Raw genomic sequence first — 18,839 nt, 5'->3', positions numbered from 1 at the left:
CTGCATGGGGAAAACATACGGTATGAGAAAAAAAAAAGATTTAATCCAGCTCTCTCGCACAAAACATACTCACATGCAAACATTTAGAATGAGCCCCTTTTTCAGAGTAACATATCAAAAATAATCAGTTTCAGTGCAGCAACCTGCACTAGAGCCAAAACTGAGAACAAAACAGGGACGGACAAGGCAACACCAAAATTCCCCACATCCTCAGTCATGCAGGTAGGAGACAGAACAGTTGAAAAGCAGGCTCTCTGCAATATATCAGAAAAATAAATATTTAAATAAATAAATAAAATTATTAAATTAAAAAATGTAATGATCTTAAGTTGGCATTCATATAGTGTTGTTTCCAGTGTCTGAACATTGTCAAATAATGTCTTTGCCATTAGACCATAAATGTTTTTTTACAATTACTTTTACAAATCAATTTTTCAACTGTTCGTCCTACAGATTTCACACCAGCTGTATTTTCCCTTCATCCAGTAACAATGCCCAGGATAACTCATTAAAATGAAAAGAGACAGACCAGCATTGTATAGTGCTACTGCTGAGTTAATAAATATTCTAATACATGTTAAATATGAGTGTGCAAATCAACATTAATATGGAGGTACTAGGTGCTATTATCCCTTGTTTTGCCTCTGTGAAACAGTCCCAATCAGTCACTGAGAGAGCTGCTCTTCTCCTCACAAGAGAGCCAACCTGAACAGAGAGGCGGGTACAGAGCTTCATCTTGAAGATGTACCTTTTTTTGTTGATTCTCCTCTTTTCACCCTTTTCACTCCTCTTGTCTTCCTCCTCCTCCTGCTCTTCCTCCTCGTCATCTTCTTCTCTATTTCTTTTTCTCCTCTACACCTGGTCCCGCAGTCTGGCTAGCCTCTGGGAGAGCTCATCCTGATGACACACAAAAACAGAACATGTACTGGTCTTATAATATTGGGACAATTCCCTCCCCAAAGATAGACCCCAGAGAACCAGGATTGAAATCTGTGATGCCATCAAGAGGAGCCGCTATGCTGACAATGAATGTGAGCTTCATTTTGTGCGCTCGCAGAACGGCTGAGCTTTTAAACCCAAATGATCTTTGTTTCAATATAGTATCAACAGTTCTGAACCAGCAAATATCATAGAAAATCCTTCTGGGTGAGGTCAGTGCCCTCAAAGTCAGCTGAATTAAAAAATCAATTTGTCAGTGAAGCAGCTCCAGACATTTTTCTTAAGATTCTGGCTTTGGGGGACACTGGTTCATGTACACTAATGGAGACTTAACTGTCTACGATAATAGGGATAACATGCATGTAAATTCTGTTCTAGCAATAACATCATGTGTGAGTGTGTGTGTGTGTGTGTGTGTTACCTGTTCTGAGGATGCCACAGATGAAGCCAGTGAGCCAGTCTGGCTTTGAGGAAGCTCCATGTTAAGATCCAACCTAAACACAGTAAAAACATAGGAACTGTTTCACCATCGTATCTGCTTGGCTGCTAGGCTCTTAAGCAAAATCAACAAAGGGGAACATATTACAACCACACTGACTTCCTGAAAAATGTCGTACTGATTCTAAGATTTTACTGATTATTTAAAAAGAGGGATATGGTCTTGCTTTAGCGTATATCACAAATCCCTCGACCCTCATAAACACACAAGCAGGCTTTTGTCTTCCAGCACAATTCTGCAATTCCTCCAGCCTCAGAATAAGGTCTAAAGGTGGCAGGGGATTTTTGTATGAGTCCCCAGGTTATACTACAGCCAAAGAATATTAATACAGCAATATGGTTTTTGATTTTTAAATTAAAAAGTCATTAAGTCATTAACAAAAAAGCTTTTAGTTCAATTTATTCTGGGTGCCTTGTTTGTAATGTTTTTTATCTCTCTATATATCAACAGTATATGCACACATATTTCTCCTCCTGAAGCTTTTTTCAGCACTGAGTACTAATACATTTATTTTTTTTAATTCTACATGAATAATGTTAATCATTTCTATTAGATTGTTGTTGTTGTTGTTACTGTTGTTGTAATCATCTAAAATAATTTGGACACGTAGGCTGTGAGTCTATGGGAAACATACTCACCCTGCTTCATCAGCCATCTCATGCATGAGCGTATCCACTTCATTCTGTGGAACAAACAAACAAACAGGCATTTCAAAAACGTCTCTATAAACGCTTAAATATTTGAAACATTACTGGGGCAAGCCTGCCCGCATAAAACAGCAACAGGTGCCCAAGATTGTGTGAGTGTTACCTGCGGTGTGGTCAGAGTGGTGGTGTTGCCCATCGTGTCCTCCATCTGAGCTGTCTGCACATCCAGAGTTTCAAACTGGTGTTCAAACTTGTCCATTAATGCAGAGATCTAGAGGGAAATATGGACACAACACAGGATGTTGTAACTGTGTCTCAGTAAGCATATTTAGGAGCTCCCTCTCCAGTCTTAACCTTTGTTAAGTGTGTGTGTGTGTGTGTGTGTGTGTGTGTGTACATATGGGAGATACCTCTTACCTTCTCCAGGTTCATGTTCTTCAGTGTAGCATCCATTGACTTGACCACTCCAGCCATGGATTTGGTTACCTGGACAAACCACATAAACTCATGGTTAAAGCCTTCTTTACTCCCCTAACTTTCTACTGCGCTGATGTTTTGTGATTTAAAACATGATCATGGCATTGTATGTGAGACTGTGAATTGGCTGTTGACAACATTAAAAAACAAGCTGTAGCCTCATATTTCCACTAGGTGTCACTTTTCCCTCTTTAACCAGATACTTTGTCATCACCTCTAATCCAAAAAGAAGCCCTATCAACAGTTTGGCCCTGATTAAGGATTTGCCTTTTCAAATCTGACCTACCTACAGTTGATTGAAACTGAGTTATGATAAAGGGTGTTAATAAGTTGGACTGCTTTATGAGGCAAGCAGTATTAAAACAAAATAAGGAGGATCTAAAACATCAGCTTAGTCACAGATACCCACAATCTCTTTGCACTCTCCTAACAGTAGAACAATTTAAAAGAGGCTGCCACTCTAGCTGCTAAAGTGAGCGACAAGCTAATACAATGATATATATAATCAATTACATTAAGGTCTGAAGCATGTCTTATATTATTTTGTTTTTAATTTGTGTGTGTGTGTGTGTGTGTGTGTGTGTGTGTGTGTATATATATAGAGTTGGCTCTCTTGAGTCTGTGCTGTAGAATTTCTGAAATGGAATTGTGAATAAAAATGGTAAAAGTTTCATGAGGGAGCAAGCAGAACTATGTGAAGAGAAATGAGGAAAGTATAATTTGAATGAGAATGTGCACATTATACTTTGTAAACTAGATGCACATTGTAATATCTTGTACATTAGTATATCCAATATAGTACCTAATATAGTAGATATGTAATAACCACTAAAAGGTTCAAGCCATGTCATTTTCAATTTTCTTACAGTATATGCTGGGGATTTTAATGCAGATACTCAAAGGAAGCTAACTGTTAGTATTTCAGAGGTTACCACGTTGAAATGGCTAATGATATTAATGTCCAGTACAACCACCTTAAGGTAGGAAACATAGTTTGTAGTTGGGATTCCTTTTTCACTACACTGGATGTCAAAACATCAGCACATTTTCACTACTTAATCATTTATTAGTACCCTGAACAAGAGGATACCTCGAAAAAGGTTGTTTGATCGCAGTCAAGAAGTTTTAAAAAGGTTAGATGAGTTTTTCACAGATTTCCACTGACCTACTATATGCACCATCAGTTGACCTGCAATCCTGACCTGGTTCATAGTGACAGCAGTCTGGACCCTGGCAGCCACAGCATCCACACGGGCGCTCATCCTCAAGAAGTTAATGGACTGATTCTTCTGACGGATGGCGTTCTCTGCATGAATCCTGGCTACCTCCATATTACCCTTCTGGATAGCCTGAGAAACAAGAGTGAGAATAATTCACACACATCACAGGATTTATATCATAGAGACTGTACTCAGGAATAGCTCGTTCCTTGATATGTTTCTAGTAAACCCATTGTTTAATTGGCCCACCTTCTTCACTTTAGCTTTCTCTGCCTTTTCCTCTTTGTCACATCTCTTGGAGTTGCGCTGTAGCTCCTTGGCAGCGAATTTGAGGTTGAACAAGTGCTCTGCATGGTTGGTCAAGGGCTGTCACAGGTTTTGCTAATGAGAATATTGACATGTCAAAAGTAACCTGAGACATCTAACGAGAACTACATGAGCCCAACTCAGAAGACACACACACTGTAACATTGTAGAAAGATAGTTTGAATATTGTAAAGCTTAAGCTCAATCAAACAATCAAACAACTATCTAATCAGATAGCTAAACTGTACATTGGCAGTTTCTTCGTCACTGAGTAACTGGGCAAAAGTTGATGTGTTTACTAGCTATGCTAACGCTGCATGACATTTAGCTAACTAACCTAGCTAACATTTGACTAGCTGCTGCTAACGATAGCTAGCTGTATCTATGTTTGTCAGACTCCACTGGAAAGGATACTGTCCATATTCGACATGGCGAACGTCTCTCTCTGGGACGAGCAAATGTATTAAGTGTGTTTATAGTCCAGAAAGAAAGCGCCCGACCACCCTCTGGATGTCCCACAGATGTTTGTTTTGATTTCTTCAGGATTCTGTCTACAGAGGGTATTCACGCGAGATGAGAGGCTTCACTTGTGACTACTTCCGTCTTCGCTTCAATCCTGTTAGGCAGACTAGGGGGTACATTTGGTCCAATATAATTTTTTTCTGCGTTTTTTATTTTTTTATTTAGCTAGGCAGTTGTGTTTAAGGTCGTTGTAAGACACCAATAGCGTTGCGAGACCTAGACATGTTTCTCAATCAGTGGAAAACTATTTTACTTAGCAGGATCTCCTGTTTGGCGCATGCGTAGTATGCTGATGTCCGATGTCTACTGAATATTCATGACAGATCTTGCATAAATTATATGCCGTGTGTTTTATCTTGTTAGCCTACTAGCTGACTATTCATTAATATGGTAATTTTGGACAGTTGCATGCATAATATGTGAGATGATTCGGACAGGATGTGTGAACCATCTTGATCTTTAGAGGCTCTCGCTGACACTTCCGGCTACCTTTCACCAACGTCACATCATGGTCACGATTTCGGAGGGCGTGCTCGCTCCTCGTACGTCACGACCGTTCGAGAACTCGACGGGGCGCGTGTCTAAGGCAGACAAGTTCCAGGCTAAAAATAGTTTGTACTCGGTATCGGTAGGTTGTGGTACACGTCTAGTGACGTCATTTGTGTTTTTGTAAGGGAGTAAATTGACCTTTTCAAATGAGACACTCGCTTTCAGCGCTGCGATCGGGTTTTTTTTTTCTGATGCATCGGCAGGACACATGAGTATTGCCCATGTTGCCCAGTAGTTTTCTTTGTAGTGTTCTGCATGGAGGAAAAATATGCGAGTAGTCTGGACGTGTGAGCTGATGGGAACACAAAAAAAGGAATGGAGAAGGGTTTTAGTTGGAGATGAAGGGAGATAACAGAGAGCGAGAGAGCATGAGGGAGGAAGGAGTCAGGGTGGAAGAAGAGAAGGGGTCTGATGCCTACGTGCACCGGCCGGAGAGGAGGAGGGGGAGAGGATTAATGGCTGGGTCAGGGGGAGCAGCACGGATGACTCATAGCTGCTGATATTCTGTATGGACACAGCACTGGATGTAATGGTGTGTGTGTGTGTGTGTGTGTGTGTGTGTGTGTGTGTGTGTGTGTGTGTGTGTGTGAGAGAGAGAGAGAGAGAGAGAGAGAGAGAGAGAGATAGTAATGTAGAGTTGAATGAGAAGTGTTTAAAAAAAATGTTCCTCAAAACTACCGTTGAACCGGCTACTTGGGCCCTATTGAACTCCTCAGGTTGTCTCTCTGAGGTTTTAGCTAGCTCCACATCCCAACCGTTAACCAAGTCGTGCTTACCTCAGTGTAGCCTATTTGAAGTCGTATTTATATGACGAACACACCAGAGTAGGGACACATAAACTCACCGTCCCTGACACCTGTTAACACCCCCCCCCCCCCCCCTTCACCGCCATCATTGTTGTGACTGTAGACCCCCCCTCCCTCCCAAGTCCTAACTGGATGACGGCAGGTCGCTATGGAAACTGCGTTACGCTCCGGGCGGCCGGAGGAGAAAACAAGAGCGTGAGGACTCACAAGAGTCTTCATTTCAGCACCACGCGCCTCCTGGACAGCGCCCGAATGAACTCGCACACAGATTCCATCCTTATAAGCCTTATAAGGGACAGAGCCGCATCAGCACCAAGTCAAACCAGAGTGGATAGGAACTTAAAAAGACAACACATACAAGACACACAGACTCTCCGGACTTGAAGCTCGGTGGATACCCAAGGCTTAATACCGCTGTGAACCCAGGAGCCAGCTGCTCCCTTACATGCCAAAGCAACAGGTAAGCCCGGTCAGCTCAATAAAGTTGGTAGTTAATTCACTTGTATGGCTGCATGGATCATAGCCTAGGCTGGTGGTTTTAAATCCTGGTCCTCGGGATCCAGAGTGCTACTGGTTTTCTACCCTACCAGGTGGTCAATTGCACTTAATTATATTCACCTGGCATCCCAGGTGTAAATCAGACTCTGATTAGATACCTAGAATAAAAACCAGCAGTGCTCTGGGTCCGGAGGACCAGGACTGAGAAACACTGGTCTAGGGTATTACGGGATATGTGATTGGTGGTCGCGGTTTAAATGTGCCAATAAGTCCAATAACTATATGCAGTGATGGTGGGTAAACTATCACCTCTAGGCGATGATCATCATATGGGAAACTATCACCAACATAAAAAAAAATAAAAAAATCCACAAAAGTATTATTTTATAATTTCCCTTTAAAAGACCATATATCCCCATATGACTTACATGTGTTTGATACTATTTACTATGTTATACAATATTAATTGATATTATAAATGATTTTATTCGCCTAAAAAGGTAGGCAAACTGTATTTCGCAAATGAAAAGGTGGGGAAACAAAAATTAGGTGGGTTTACTCTCATGTATCCCTGTCTATATGTCTGCATACAGTGGAATTTTGCTTTTTATGAGTCAGTTGTCAACATCAGTCTCTAATAGCAATTGGCTTTATGGTCAATGAGAATTTGCAGGGTTACACAATCACTGCCGAGTTGTAGCCTAAGTATGTTGACAATTTGCCATAGTGCATGGGACCATAATTATGTTAGCGAATGGGAGAATACAAACAAATAAGGATTAGCTAATATTTAGACGGCAGGATGGCTCATACAGTCTGGGTTGCATATGTGTAGGTTTACTCTATCTTACTAATTTAGAGTCTACTGTATATAGGACAGAAACCTTTGGTCTCTTGTATGCTACTTTACTGATTTTTACACCCGAGACTTTCTGGCAACTTCGGTTGAGAGAACACTGGAGTATTTATTTTATTTTATTTTTATTTTATTTAGTCTAGTTTGCATGATGCAGTTGGCTTTGTTGAGTTTTCGATGGCCGTAGATTTTGCGCGAGCCGAGACGATACGCCTGGATGAGTCACTCAGGCTGCAAGTTTGCAGAAGAGTGCGAAAGGGGAGGGGGAGATACAGGGGCCAAGAGCAAAACAACCCCGCAGTGCTGCCTCTCTTCCTCCTCAACACATTGTTTCTCTTGTTTGATCCGTGCCAACACCTTGAACGTTATTTGTCGCCGCTGGCTGCTCGATTGCTATTTCGCTCAACTTCAAGCCCACCTTGTTAAAGCGGGGGCGCAGATTGATGTCTCAGCCACAACAGTTTTATAGGGGCTTTGCGTTCTCAGACCCAACTCAGCCTTCTGGTAAGCATACTCAATTATCTTTGAATGGGTAGAGAGGTTGCCTGAATCTCAGTATGCTTTTCTTTTGTAGCATTACAGAGGCTATATAGCAAAAAGAAAGCGTTGTTCTTCAATGTTAGTTGAAATATCTGCAACATGGTGGCATCACATGATTTATAGCCATAACAGATTCTGATTGAGGTTGTTACAGATTATAGCCCTCTGATGTCTGATTTATAAACTGCTACGAGAAACCATTCCATTACTGCTCATTAGTACTCTGATGTTTACCCTCCAAGTATCGATGAATCACAGCAATCAGCAACATTCAGCTGTAGCACTAAGTGATAACTATTGATTAAAGTAAACAATAGATCATAATGGCTTGCTTTGAACCGCAGTTGCACACTCAAACACAAGCACTCTCTCCCTGGAACACTTTCACATGCGCCCACAGTCACACACTCAAACACACAACAGAGGCTTCACAGACTGAGTTGGTTAGGCAAATGTTGTTTGGCTTATTCAAAAATGTCTCTACTTATACAGACTGATTGATGAAGTCTGGAAGCAGAGGCTGTGTGTGTAATTGGCAGGAGGATTACACAGGGGGAAACAACCAAACAAAATAATTGGCTGATATCAAATCCCACTTTGTTCCAATTTGTATTACAGCAGTCTTTTAATGTCAATTAAGTTAGTTACAATTCAGTGCCTATACTGGACATACTCAATGCTTCTGACAAAATAAACATGCTGTCGTTGAATTATATATGTGTGTGTGCTCTATTTACAAAGATGTTATATAAAAGCTTGTGTGCACAGCACATGAATGTGTGTGGGGTTATTGTTTATAATGTATACACATGTGCTCCACACACTGGGGCACAAAAACAGATGTGTGTCTTTAATTAGTGACGTTGGTGTGATTAATGCAGTCTGCTGGTGATGACTCATTCAGCTTAACCCTTGCTCCCCTGGAGGAAACAATCAATAAACACAGATTCAGTCTGCCTTCACATTTGGCTTATTATTGTTTTGTTTTTTTTACTCTTGTGTCATAGATGAAAGCAAGTACTAATTTAATTAAATTAATGCTTTTTTTTTCTCTCTCTGTAATGTTTTGAAAAACACTGGCTCAGACAATGGCCAGACACTGATCCAGATAAGGCTGAAAGATATTTCATCTGGATGAGACGGACTGTAAATAAAGGGACTAATTGATGTAATATAAAACTCTTGCGTAAATAATACTGTAATGTGGTTGACTCAGATTCTGTGATTCCAGTGAAACTCCTCCCCTTAATTTGTTGTGATCTGGTTGAGCAGTGGAGGAATATTTATGCAAAGCTCATCTACATGGATCGCTCCCCCGTCAGCTTGTCAACACAGCAGTTACATTAGCATTGTGGAAAAGCTGTCAGCCAAGCTGTGACTTGCAGACAGCAGACTGGCAGGGAGTGCGCATACAAGTGTGAGCGAGTGCACATGTGTGCGTGTGTTTTTCAGCGTGTGTGCGTGAGAGAGGGAGAGAGTGTTAGAAACATAGCACATTTTGTTTGGGAGTTGTAATAAACTCTCATTCACTCCCTCCTTCCCTCTCTGCAGGGCAGCAGCATGTCTGAAACCAGATCCAGCCAGCGATTCCACAGCCTGAACGCTGAGCAGGTGGAGGTTCTCGATCAGGTTCTGTCCGAGGTGGTTCCGATCCATGGCCGCGGGAACTTCCCCACGCTGGAGCTGCGTCCTCGTGACATCATCACGGCGGTGCGGGCCAGGCTGGAGAAGCAGGGCATTACAGTGAGGGATGTTCGCCTTAACGGCTCCACGGCCAGCCACGTCCTAGTCCGAGACAACGGAACCAGCTACAAGGACCTGGACATCATCTTTGGTGTGGAACTGCCCAGACAGGAGGATTTCCAGGTATGAATGAGACTGTGATATACTGCACTGCTTATATTGAATGGTGGCATAGGGTTCAAGCCTCCAGGTTGGCACGCATCCGCCCTGCTGAAGTGTCTTTGAGCAAGACACTGAATCCCTACCAGCTCAAGGGCTGCTGTTCTGCAGCTGACCCTGACCTCTGACCTCTCTGTAGAGGAGGGACAAGCAAATTTCCATACACTGATCAATAAAGTATTACAGTGTTGCACTATAAATTCTGTTAGTGTTATATTGACAATGCCAATAGTTCATATATTCAATTTTATCACAAGGTTGAATCAATACTACTACTATTGGTTAATTGCATTCTATTGGAAAGTAAACCACAAGAGTATCACAATATCAGTCCCATAATACATGCAATAAAACAGTCAGACTGCTACCATTAGTTATAGCTGTCATGGTGTTGACCTGTGCTCCTCCCAGGTGATCAAGGAGTCCGTGCTGGGCTGCTTGCTGGACTGCCTGCCTGCTGGGGTCAACAGAGAGAGGATCAGCAGCGCCACAATGAAGGAGGCCTACGTCCAGAAGATGGTCAAGGTCTTCAATGAACACGACCGCTGGAGCCTCATCTCCCTCTCCAACAACAGCGGCAAAAACCTGGAGCTCAAGTTTGTGAGCGCGCTCAGACGGCAGTTTGAGTTCAGCGTCGACTCCTTCCAGATCATTCTGGACCGTCTGCTGGAGTCCTATCTGCAGCAGGAATCACAGCACATAGACAATAGCATGGACCTTAAGGAGCAGACCGTAGAGAATCAGAACAAAGATTCTCTCTCTCTGCCTGAACATGCCACTGCTCCACAAACAGAGAGGCTGGAATCCACTAGTAGAGAGTTGTGCAGCAACGAGGGGGCTCAGATCAACCAGACCGAACAGAACGAAGAGATGGAGGACTCACATGAAAAAGAACCTCAGCCTGAACTCTCACAACAGACTGAGCATTCAAAACACTCCAAGCAGGAAGAAGACAAAAAGCAGAAGGAACTCGCAGAACTGAAAGAACCCTCAGAACACAGAGAAAACGTCAAAGAGGTGGACATCTCTGAGCAGACACCTGTAGGCCCTCTCTTAGAAGAGAAACAACACTCTGACGAAGCCGAACCACCAAGTCAGGCAGAAGTCAAACAGGACCCGGAGGTTCCAGACCAGACCGAATGCTCCGCGCAGGTAGAGTGCTCAGAAGAAACCCAGCTTTCTGATGGTAAACAATCAGCACATTCAAATCACGAGGAACCCTCTGTCCAGACAGAACCGCCTAACCAGCCCGAACCCCTTGTTGAACACAAAGAACTCATAAACCAGATGGGATGCTCAGAACCGCCAGAAAACCCCGACCCAACCCAGACAGAGTCCTTAAACCTGGCGGAAGAATCGCACAGTAAAGAACACTCAGATAAAACAGACTTCACAGAGTGTTTTAGTGAGGATCAGAGAAGCAATGAGGAAGATAAAACACAACACTTGTCTGCTCCAGACACTAGCACATCTACACATGCAGAGATAGAGACGCATACACACTTAGACGATGAGAGAAAAATGGAAATAGAGACAGGGAAGCAGATACAAGCAGAGAGGAAAAATGATGCAGAAATAATTGAAATGACAGAAGAGATTTCAACAACAGAAGAAAAGGATATAGAACAGACACTGGCTGTAGATGATTCCTGCTCCACCTCCTCCTTATCTCTTACATTTCCAGCAGACAACACAGAGCCTACTGGCACACAGCATACACTGGAGACACTACACACAGATAACTCAGAAAAAACAGCCAACACACTGGACACAGTAAACCCACCAGACACTCAGGATATATTACCTGCACCACCCGGCCTTGTTTCAGACAAAAAGACCTCCTCTCTTCCCCCTGGTAAAGCCTCAAGTAGACTATCTCAGATGGTGGTGCTCAAACACTCCTCTCCTAAACCCCCTCGGAGGATGTGTAGGAAGGTTACGCCAAACCCCAACCCCAACCCGGTCTCTGAAACTGAACCTGTGATAGCTGCCAGTCTAGATCCAAATCCTAGCCCTAGCCCTGAACCTGAGATAGCCTTTAACCCAGAACCAAGCACTATGTCCAACCCCGTTACAGCTCCCAGCCCAGACTTTGCCCCTACCACCACAACCACTATCCCTACCAAAATAAACCCTGAGCCTAAATCCAACCCTTCCCCTGACCTGGCTCCAAACCTAGACCTCATCTCAGCCCCCGATCCAGCCCCTGATCTAAGCCCCATCTCCACTGTAGATCCCATGCCTGCTTTACCTCAAGAGCGATCATCTTCCCAGCTAACCACCGAGGTTTTATGTCAAACAGCTATTCTGAACCTGAAAGAGGCACTATCTACACAGGTGGCTTGTGATGAACAAAGTCAGATAGAGTCCTCCTCCTGTGCCCCTAGTGAAACTTCATCTCCGGCCAAAACATCAGAGCCTCCTGACTCACTAGACACATTAGGTTCTCACACTGATAAATGCGACACAAACACCCAGGATCCCACACATACCTCAGAGGCAGAGCTCAGTGATGAGGATGAGAACAGAGAACTACAGGCCAAAACCATGGACTTGGATCAGCCACCCAGCAGCCTGTCAGTGGCTGTTGAGAAAGAGACCGCCCCCAGCTCACCTCCGTCTTTCCACTCTGTCACCCCTCCCATTGCCTGTCTCACCCCTCCCGTACTCAGTCTCTCTCCTCCCTGCTTCACTCCCTCGCCCCGCAGCCTCAGCCCTCCCCCATGTCTGACCCCTCCCTCCCATTGCCTCACTTCTCCTATGTTGAGCATCAGCCCTCCTCCCAGTTTTAGCTCTCCTCCCCTGAGTTTCAGCCCTACCTCGTCCAGCCTCAGCTCACCTCCCTACCTCACTCCTCCTATGCTTAGCCTCAGCCCTCCTCCACTCTGTCTCAGCCCCCCTTCCCCCTGCCTCAGCCCCCCTTCCCCCTGCCTCAGTCCCCCTTCCCCCTGCCTCAGCCCACCCCTCCTCTGCCTCACTCCGCCGGTGGAGTCAGAGGACCTTGTACCTCAGGTATCTTCAGACCTGGAGCCTTTGATACTGAACACAGAGAGTGAGGGCCAGATTATACAGTCTTCCCCTCAGCCAGACGTACCTCTCCTACTGTCGGAGGATGAAAAGGAACAAGATAATATCTCATCATTGCCTCGGGTTCCAGAGCCTGTCTCATTTCCACTCACAATCCCAAGCTCCACCTCAGACGTGCAGCCCGGAGAGACAGGGGAATCAGCCCCGCCGAAAGCCACTGAGGCATCCAGCTCTGTGCCTGAGAACAAAGAGGCCCCCAAGGTAACCGCAGACATGCCTGAACAGAGCAAAGCTCCACGGGCATCTGGCTCGGTCCCTGCGGTCGAGGTCCTGGCAGAGAGCATGTACGGTGACTTTGAGGCAGCCATGGACCACCTGCGCTACCGTCTGATTGCCACCAGGAATCCTGAGGAGATTCGAGGTGGCGGTCTGTTGAAATACAGCAACCTGTTAGTCAGGGACTACCGACCAGCCAGCGAGACTCAGATTAAGACACTGGAGCGCTACATGTGCTCGCGCTTCTTCATAGATTTCCCCGACGTGCAGGAGCAGCAGAGGAAGATCCTGTCCTACTTGAAGAACCACTTCATCGGAGAGGAGAGAAGTAAGTACCAGTACCTGATGACGCTGCGCCGCGTGGTGGACGACAGCACGGTGTGTCTGATGGGACACGAGAGGCGGCAGACGCTGAACATGATCACAGTGCTGGCGCTGAAGGTTCTAGGAGAGCAGAACATTATCCCCAACACAGACCACGTCACGTGCTTCTACCAGCCTGCCCCGTACCTTGCCGAGCACAGTGCCCCCTACCTAGCAGAACCCAGCTACTGCAGCTACTACATACCCCAAGGAGGATCAACTCTGCTGTACCAACCTTACCCCTTGCACCTGCACACACAGACTGGACTAGTCTAAAACACATTCAAAACACACACACACAAACACATTCACACACAAACAAAAAAAACAAGGGGAAGGTGCTTGCCATTGTGAAAGCAGGAAAATGGAAATATAATCCAGGGATAAACTGTTTGGTCTATAATAGACCTATGGGGGTGGGATTGAGTGGGTTTTTACTATAGACTCACTAACTACTCTGTAAGGTTCTAACATGATTATATGTAATTATCTTGGCTTTGTGGGAAAATAATAATTCTTCCGATATTGTTCAAATTCCAGGAAATGCTGTATGCACCGTATGAGTCACAGCCCTTTGGTCTCCCCGGGAAACCAGCTGTGGTGTTGACATTCGCAGACACACACACACACACACACACACACACACACACACTCACACGCACACACACACACTTCCAGGTTCTTGAATCCTTGTTCACCCTTTTCATGTTCTTACTGTGTTGTTCTTAATGGGTTTGTTCAGAATGTGGACCTCGCCTGTGGTTGATATTGTGCATGGATAAATTAGGACTGTTCTCTCACTGCCAAATACTGTGTGAGTACTATGCTTCTTAAACAGTTTAATGTAACTTTGTTATTCCTTTACTGAAGGGGATGTATTCTGGAAAAAAAAAATATTGAGGGATAAGTCTACCAGTGTGTACAGTACCTTCATCAAAACACACACACATGCATGCACATACATACACTGACAAATACACATACATGCACACACACACACACACACACACACATGCACACACTCACACACACACACACACGCACACAAAGTAAGACATTGCATGAATAGCTAAATATATAGATCACATCCCCAAGTCAAAGCAAAGGCTTTTCATAACTTAGTAAAAGATATGAAAATTTGATCTATTTTTGCAAGAATTTCCAAGACATTACTCACTGGTAAACAGACTGGCTCGTACCTACAGAAAAATGCCAATAACAATGCCTTTGCAATAGACTGTACAGCTTATTGAATACAGTATATTGTGTACAAATACACTGTATTGTTTTCAGGTAAATCGTGTTAAAATGTAGTGCTTGATTCCTTTCTCTCGTGGAGTCCTTTTCCGTAATCATGTGAAGTACTGTACCAGCTAGTGTTCTGATTTACTTATGCTAAAGTTTACTTAACGGAGGTGGTCAGGTTATAGCCATCTTTGGGTCATCTCTAAACATGGCAGACACAGAACGATCTGTCTAAACTGAAGGATTTACATTGAAACGTGTATGACTCCTCTCAGCATGAATCAGCATCCACTAAACCACACAGTCAGAATCAACATGAGACAAGTTCAAATTCACCTCAAACCTGTTTGAATCTAAGTTTAAAGCCGTGCAACAGCGACTATGACCAAAGATGGTTTGGTAGGGAAATCAAGTGCCTAAATGTGAGACATGGTTGGCATGTCTTTATATCACTGCACTGGGGGTGTAATGGGGTGGGCCTGGGGCTGGGTTGGGAGTGTGTTCAGTTGTTGACCCCTGTTATTGCTGCCTGTTTTGATGTCTTCTTTAATGTAGTCCTTTGTTGTAGTTTATTCATGTACATTTTGATAAAATAAACTCAACAAACCCACAGATGTGAGAAAAACTGAATTCTTTCAAAGTAACTAAGCCCTAGCTGTAACGAGAACTCCGATCTCACTTTTGTCACCTTTCTTGCCTTCTTACTCCATTCTTATTCACTACACCCCGCCTCCTCTTCCCCAAAACTACATATCGTACAGCTCACGCCCTCCCCATGATTGCACATTGCAATAATCCACTTAAGCGTGAACGTCAAATCACGATGGCGCCCAGGAGAGGGACCCAGAGCTGTGAAATGCTGTCTGTGTGAGGCCTCTTATCACAAATCACCTGTCCTTCAGATGCATTTGGACCCGAGTGACGCACAGTCTACGCAACACAGCAGGGCTCAACAATGTGTGAATGTGAGGAGAATATGGTGCGTGAGGTGTGAGACTGAAAGGGGAGAGAGGGAGAGGGAGAGAGAGAGGAGGGGGGGAGGGGGAGCGAGAGAGTATGTGAATGAATGTACTGTTTGTATGTGTGTGTGTGTGTGTGTGTGAATGCTTTGAGAGTGAATATATGTGCAAAAGGGGCATCAGGTGGTCCTCTACTCCACTCAGTAATTGTAGAGACCTACAATATAATGAAATAATAGGCTTCCCTCCCTATTCCCTCCTACCCTCTGTCCTTTCCTCCCACTTCACACCACCGATTAAGCCAGGGGCACAACAGGAGAAGGGGGTGTCTCTTTCCACGAGGGGGCTTATGTGTGATGGCAGGTACTGGCATGGTCACACACACACACAATCTATTTACGTGCATGCTTGCGCTCGTGTGCGCAAGGTCGCACGCATGTGTGTGTCTCTGGGAGAGGGAAAGAGAGAGCGTGATCTAATAGGGTCTGTATCAGCGTCTCACAGACCTCTGAGCCACTCTTGTCCACTCGGGGTTTCCATAGAGACAGAGACAGGCAGCAGGGTGGGTGTACAGAGCCATGACGGAAGACAGGGAAGACCCACACACCGAATGAGGGGGAGAGAGATGGAGAGAAGCGGCGAGAAAAGGGTGGGTGAAATGAAAAGATAGAGATAGCGGACAGAGAGATGGATGGAGGAGAAAATAGAGTGAGGGGGTGATGGAAAGCCAAGGGAGAGGGAGAGAGAGGGGGGGGAGGTTATAGATAAAGCGAGGCGAGAGGAGCGAGAGCAGGGGAGTTTGATGGGGAGAGTGGGGGAGGTTGTCAGGCCTTCAGTCACATGGGAGTCACTCTGAGGTGGCTACAGTGACGGCAGCAGTGATGTCAGAGCAGGCGAACACACACACACACACACACATGCGTGCACGCGCGCATACACACATACGCGCAACGCACATCAATTTTCCTAATGGCCCGCCCACCCGTCCACCCTCAACAAACATTTTCAAACTCACTGAGACAAAAAGAGAACATCACCCACACATCTGTCTTTCTCTCTTTCTGTCTCTCTCACATACACAGCACTCTGGCCAGTATATGAGAAATTTAATTTCAGTATGCGTCATTTATACAACTACGTCCAACAGGAATTTGTGGCAATTTTATTAGCATGCAAGTAAAGGCTATTAGTTTATTCATATTTCCAAATTTACATATTTTTACATACCTCAAAGTTAGTCTAAAATAAGATGAGCTGGAGGGCACATAATAGCTTCTGCAGTATAAATGAAACCAAAAGCATTGAGTTGGGGTTAGAGGAGGCTGAAGGGCTGGAACCTGTTGCTCTATCTAAAAGGAGTGTGAATCCAGATAATTATGGCTGCCAGCCAACTTATGTTAATCCCCCAACACCTCTTCTCCCTTCATCCGCTCATCCAAATTAATTCCTCTGTAATTTCCTACTGCTTGCCGGCCCTTCAAAGTCTCACATAAGCACAATATTTGATGAGTGTCATTCCAAAATGAGATATTCACCATTTAAAAATAGCAGCACCTACTCTTGCAGAATGATTGGTGGCACAAAATTAAAATAAATTATGATGCTTTATAAAAAAAAGGCTAGAAGGTCACTTGAGTGCTTGACTTGCAAATTGTTCCGTTACAGACTGGATATTCTATATTTTACAGATATTGACTGATACACACCAGGTATAATATTCCTCTAAAATGGATATGTTCACCATCCATGATTTTCAATTCACCCCAACCTGCCCCTCACCCTTCTCCCAACCCTTGCCACCCACATCCTCCACCTTTCTCCTCACCCAACCCACTCTGTGCCTCCCACCCACCTGCTTCCTTGACTGCTATGACTCAGTCCTCTTCCAGCTGAGGGTACAGGAGGATAAAAACCTTGATGAGAAACAGCCAAGAAAACCATTTTACTCAAAGAAATAGAGCAATTGGCAAGGCAAGTGGCTGCCACATCCTTAGCTTTAATGCCCCCCCTCCCATCCCCCCATACACACACACACTCAGACGCGCACACACACACACACACACACCGCCACCGCACTGAAATTAATGCACTCTTATTCGATCCACTAATTCATCCTTAAAAAGCAAAATTGGGAAGGCACAGAGGAGTGTTTCAAAAATAGTTTTCATTTCTCTAGATAGAAGTCTGTGTCGTCACGACTCTCTGACATGGATGGATGATTTCTTAAAGGCAGACTTGCCAAATACTTGCCACACACAGTGGAGCCTGAATACGTTTTAGTCATGTTACTTTGTTATTCTATGAACAACATTAACACGTCTGTGCTATTTTTAAGGCTTAAATTGTGCTGTCAACATTTTCCACTCATTGCACAACAATCCAAATTTTGCACTGATCCAGAACATAATGAAAGATGATTACGTTTCCCAATCATCTTTCTGCTGTCTGCCTGTCTCTCAGGTGTCAGGCTAAAGCCTATTCAGGAACCTGACCTGTGGGTCACTGAGACCTCACCTTGTTAATTATGCAAACTAAATTCAGCATAATGGATCATAATGTTAGCCATGTGACACAGACACACGCGTACATAACAGACAACCAATGAGACAGATAGAAAGACAGATTTGTAATGGAATAAAGGTTATAATATACTGCTGTGCATCCTGCTGCCTAGTGTTGTCTTTCCCCAGTTATTTTTCTTTACACAGCAGCCCATGTGCCACTGTACTGCATTTGCCTATGTCATTTGTAATATGTAATTTTTTCAACATAAAGTTTGTACCAAGGCTCTAGTTAAAACTAAACTTATGTGAGGAATGACTGTCTTATTCACAGTACAATGGGATAAACAGAGAGGTGGGCCTACACCTTCCGTAGTTTGTAGACTGCCTGCCAACTCTGTTTGCCAACTCTCTTTTGCCAACTCTCAGGCCTCCTGCCTTATAAATGATCTTATATGTAAATTGTCGTGAAAACTGTGAAAACCACTATTACCGTTCTCTCACTAGATTAACTTATTCAGGCTGTGGCACATAACAGCTTTCTGCCGGCAGTCACTTTTCTACTGTATAAATGGATGAAACGAGCTGCTGACATCTTCAGTCAGGTCAGAGATGAAACACTGAGCTGCCTGTGTGTGTGTGTGTGTGTGTGTGTGTGTGTATGTGTTTGGTGGGGGGTGGGGGGCTGTTTGTGTGTGCTGATGTTT

The 18,839-nt window shown here is 44.2% G+C and overlaps 2 protein-coding genes across 2 annotated transcripts; one reads left to right on the top strand and one right to left on the bottom strand.

The window, feature by feature from the left end:
- Positions 1-352: 352 nt before the first annotated feature.
- Positions 353-4,636, bottom strand: LOC139930659 (charged multivesicular body protein 1b). Its single transcript, XM_071923896.2, has 8 exons — positions 4,503-4,636; positions 4,032-4,129; positions 3,765-3,911; positions 2,503-2,571; positions 2,249-2,356; positions 2,077-2,120; positions 1,361-1,433; positions 353-897 (listed from the first exon to the last, which is right to left on the bottom strand). Exons 1-8 carry the CDS (start codon positions 4,516-4,518, stop codon positions 853-855), a joined length of 600 nt encoding a protein of 199 aa, XP_071779997.1. The 5' UTR covers positions 4,519-4,636; the 3' UTR covers positions 353-852.
- Positions 4,637-5,118: 482 nt separating this feature from the next.
- On the top strand, positions 5,119-18,122 carry tent5d (terminal nucleotidyltransferase 5D). The gene is made up of 6 exons (XM_071923885.1): positions 5,119-5,238; positions 9,411-9,725; positions 10,173-10,493; positions 10,555-10,572; positions 13,116-13,654; positions 18,092-18,122. The coding sequence occupies exons 1-6, from the start codon at positions 5,119-5,121 to the stop codon at positions 18,120-18,122; spliced, it is 1,344 nt and encodes a 447-aa protein (XP_071779986.1).
- The last annotated feature ends 717 nt before the right edge of the window (positions 18,123-18,839 follow it).

Source organism: Centroberyx gerrardi, chromosome 16 (assembly GCF_048128805.1).
Source record: "Centroberyx gerrardi isolate f3 chromosome 16, fCenGer3.hap1.cur.20231027, whole genome shotgun sequence".
Lineage (NCBI taxonomy): Eukaryota > Metazoa > Chordata > Actinopteri > Beryciformes > Berycidae > Centroberyx > Centroberyx gerrardi.
Note: the sequence above shows the minus strand (reverse complement) of the source record. Positions and strands in the feature narration are given on the sequence as shown.

Bases quoted from the DNA above. Each gene is read 5' to 3' on its own strand.
- LOC139930659 (XM_071923896.2), bottom strand. The intron at 2,572-3,764 runs GTCAGGATTGCA...TGGTTTGTCCAG, and splicing joins CTGCTGTCACTATGAACCAG to GTAACCAAATCCATGGCTGG. The intron at 2,121-2,248 runs GTAACACTCACA...TTTGTTCCACAG, and splicing joins CCACTCTGACCACACCGCAG to AATGAAGTGGATACGCTCAT.
- tent5d (XM_071923885.1), top strand. From the start codon at position 5,119: ATGGTCACGATTTCGGAGGGCGTGCTCGCTCCTCGTACGTCACGACCG. The intron at 5,239-9,410 runs GTAGGTTGTGGT...CCCTCTCTGCAG, and splicing joins ATAGTTTGTACTCGGTATCG to GGCAGCAGCATGTCTGAAAC. The intron at 9,726-10,172 runs GTATGAATGAGA...TGCTCCTCCCAG, and splicing joins CCAGACAGGAGGATTTCCAG to GTGATCAAGGAGTCCGTGCT.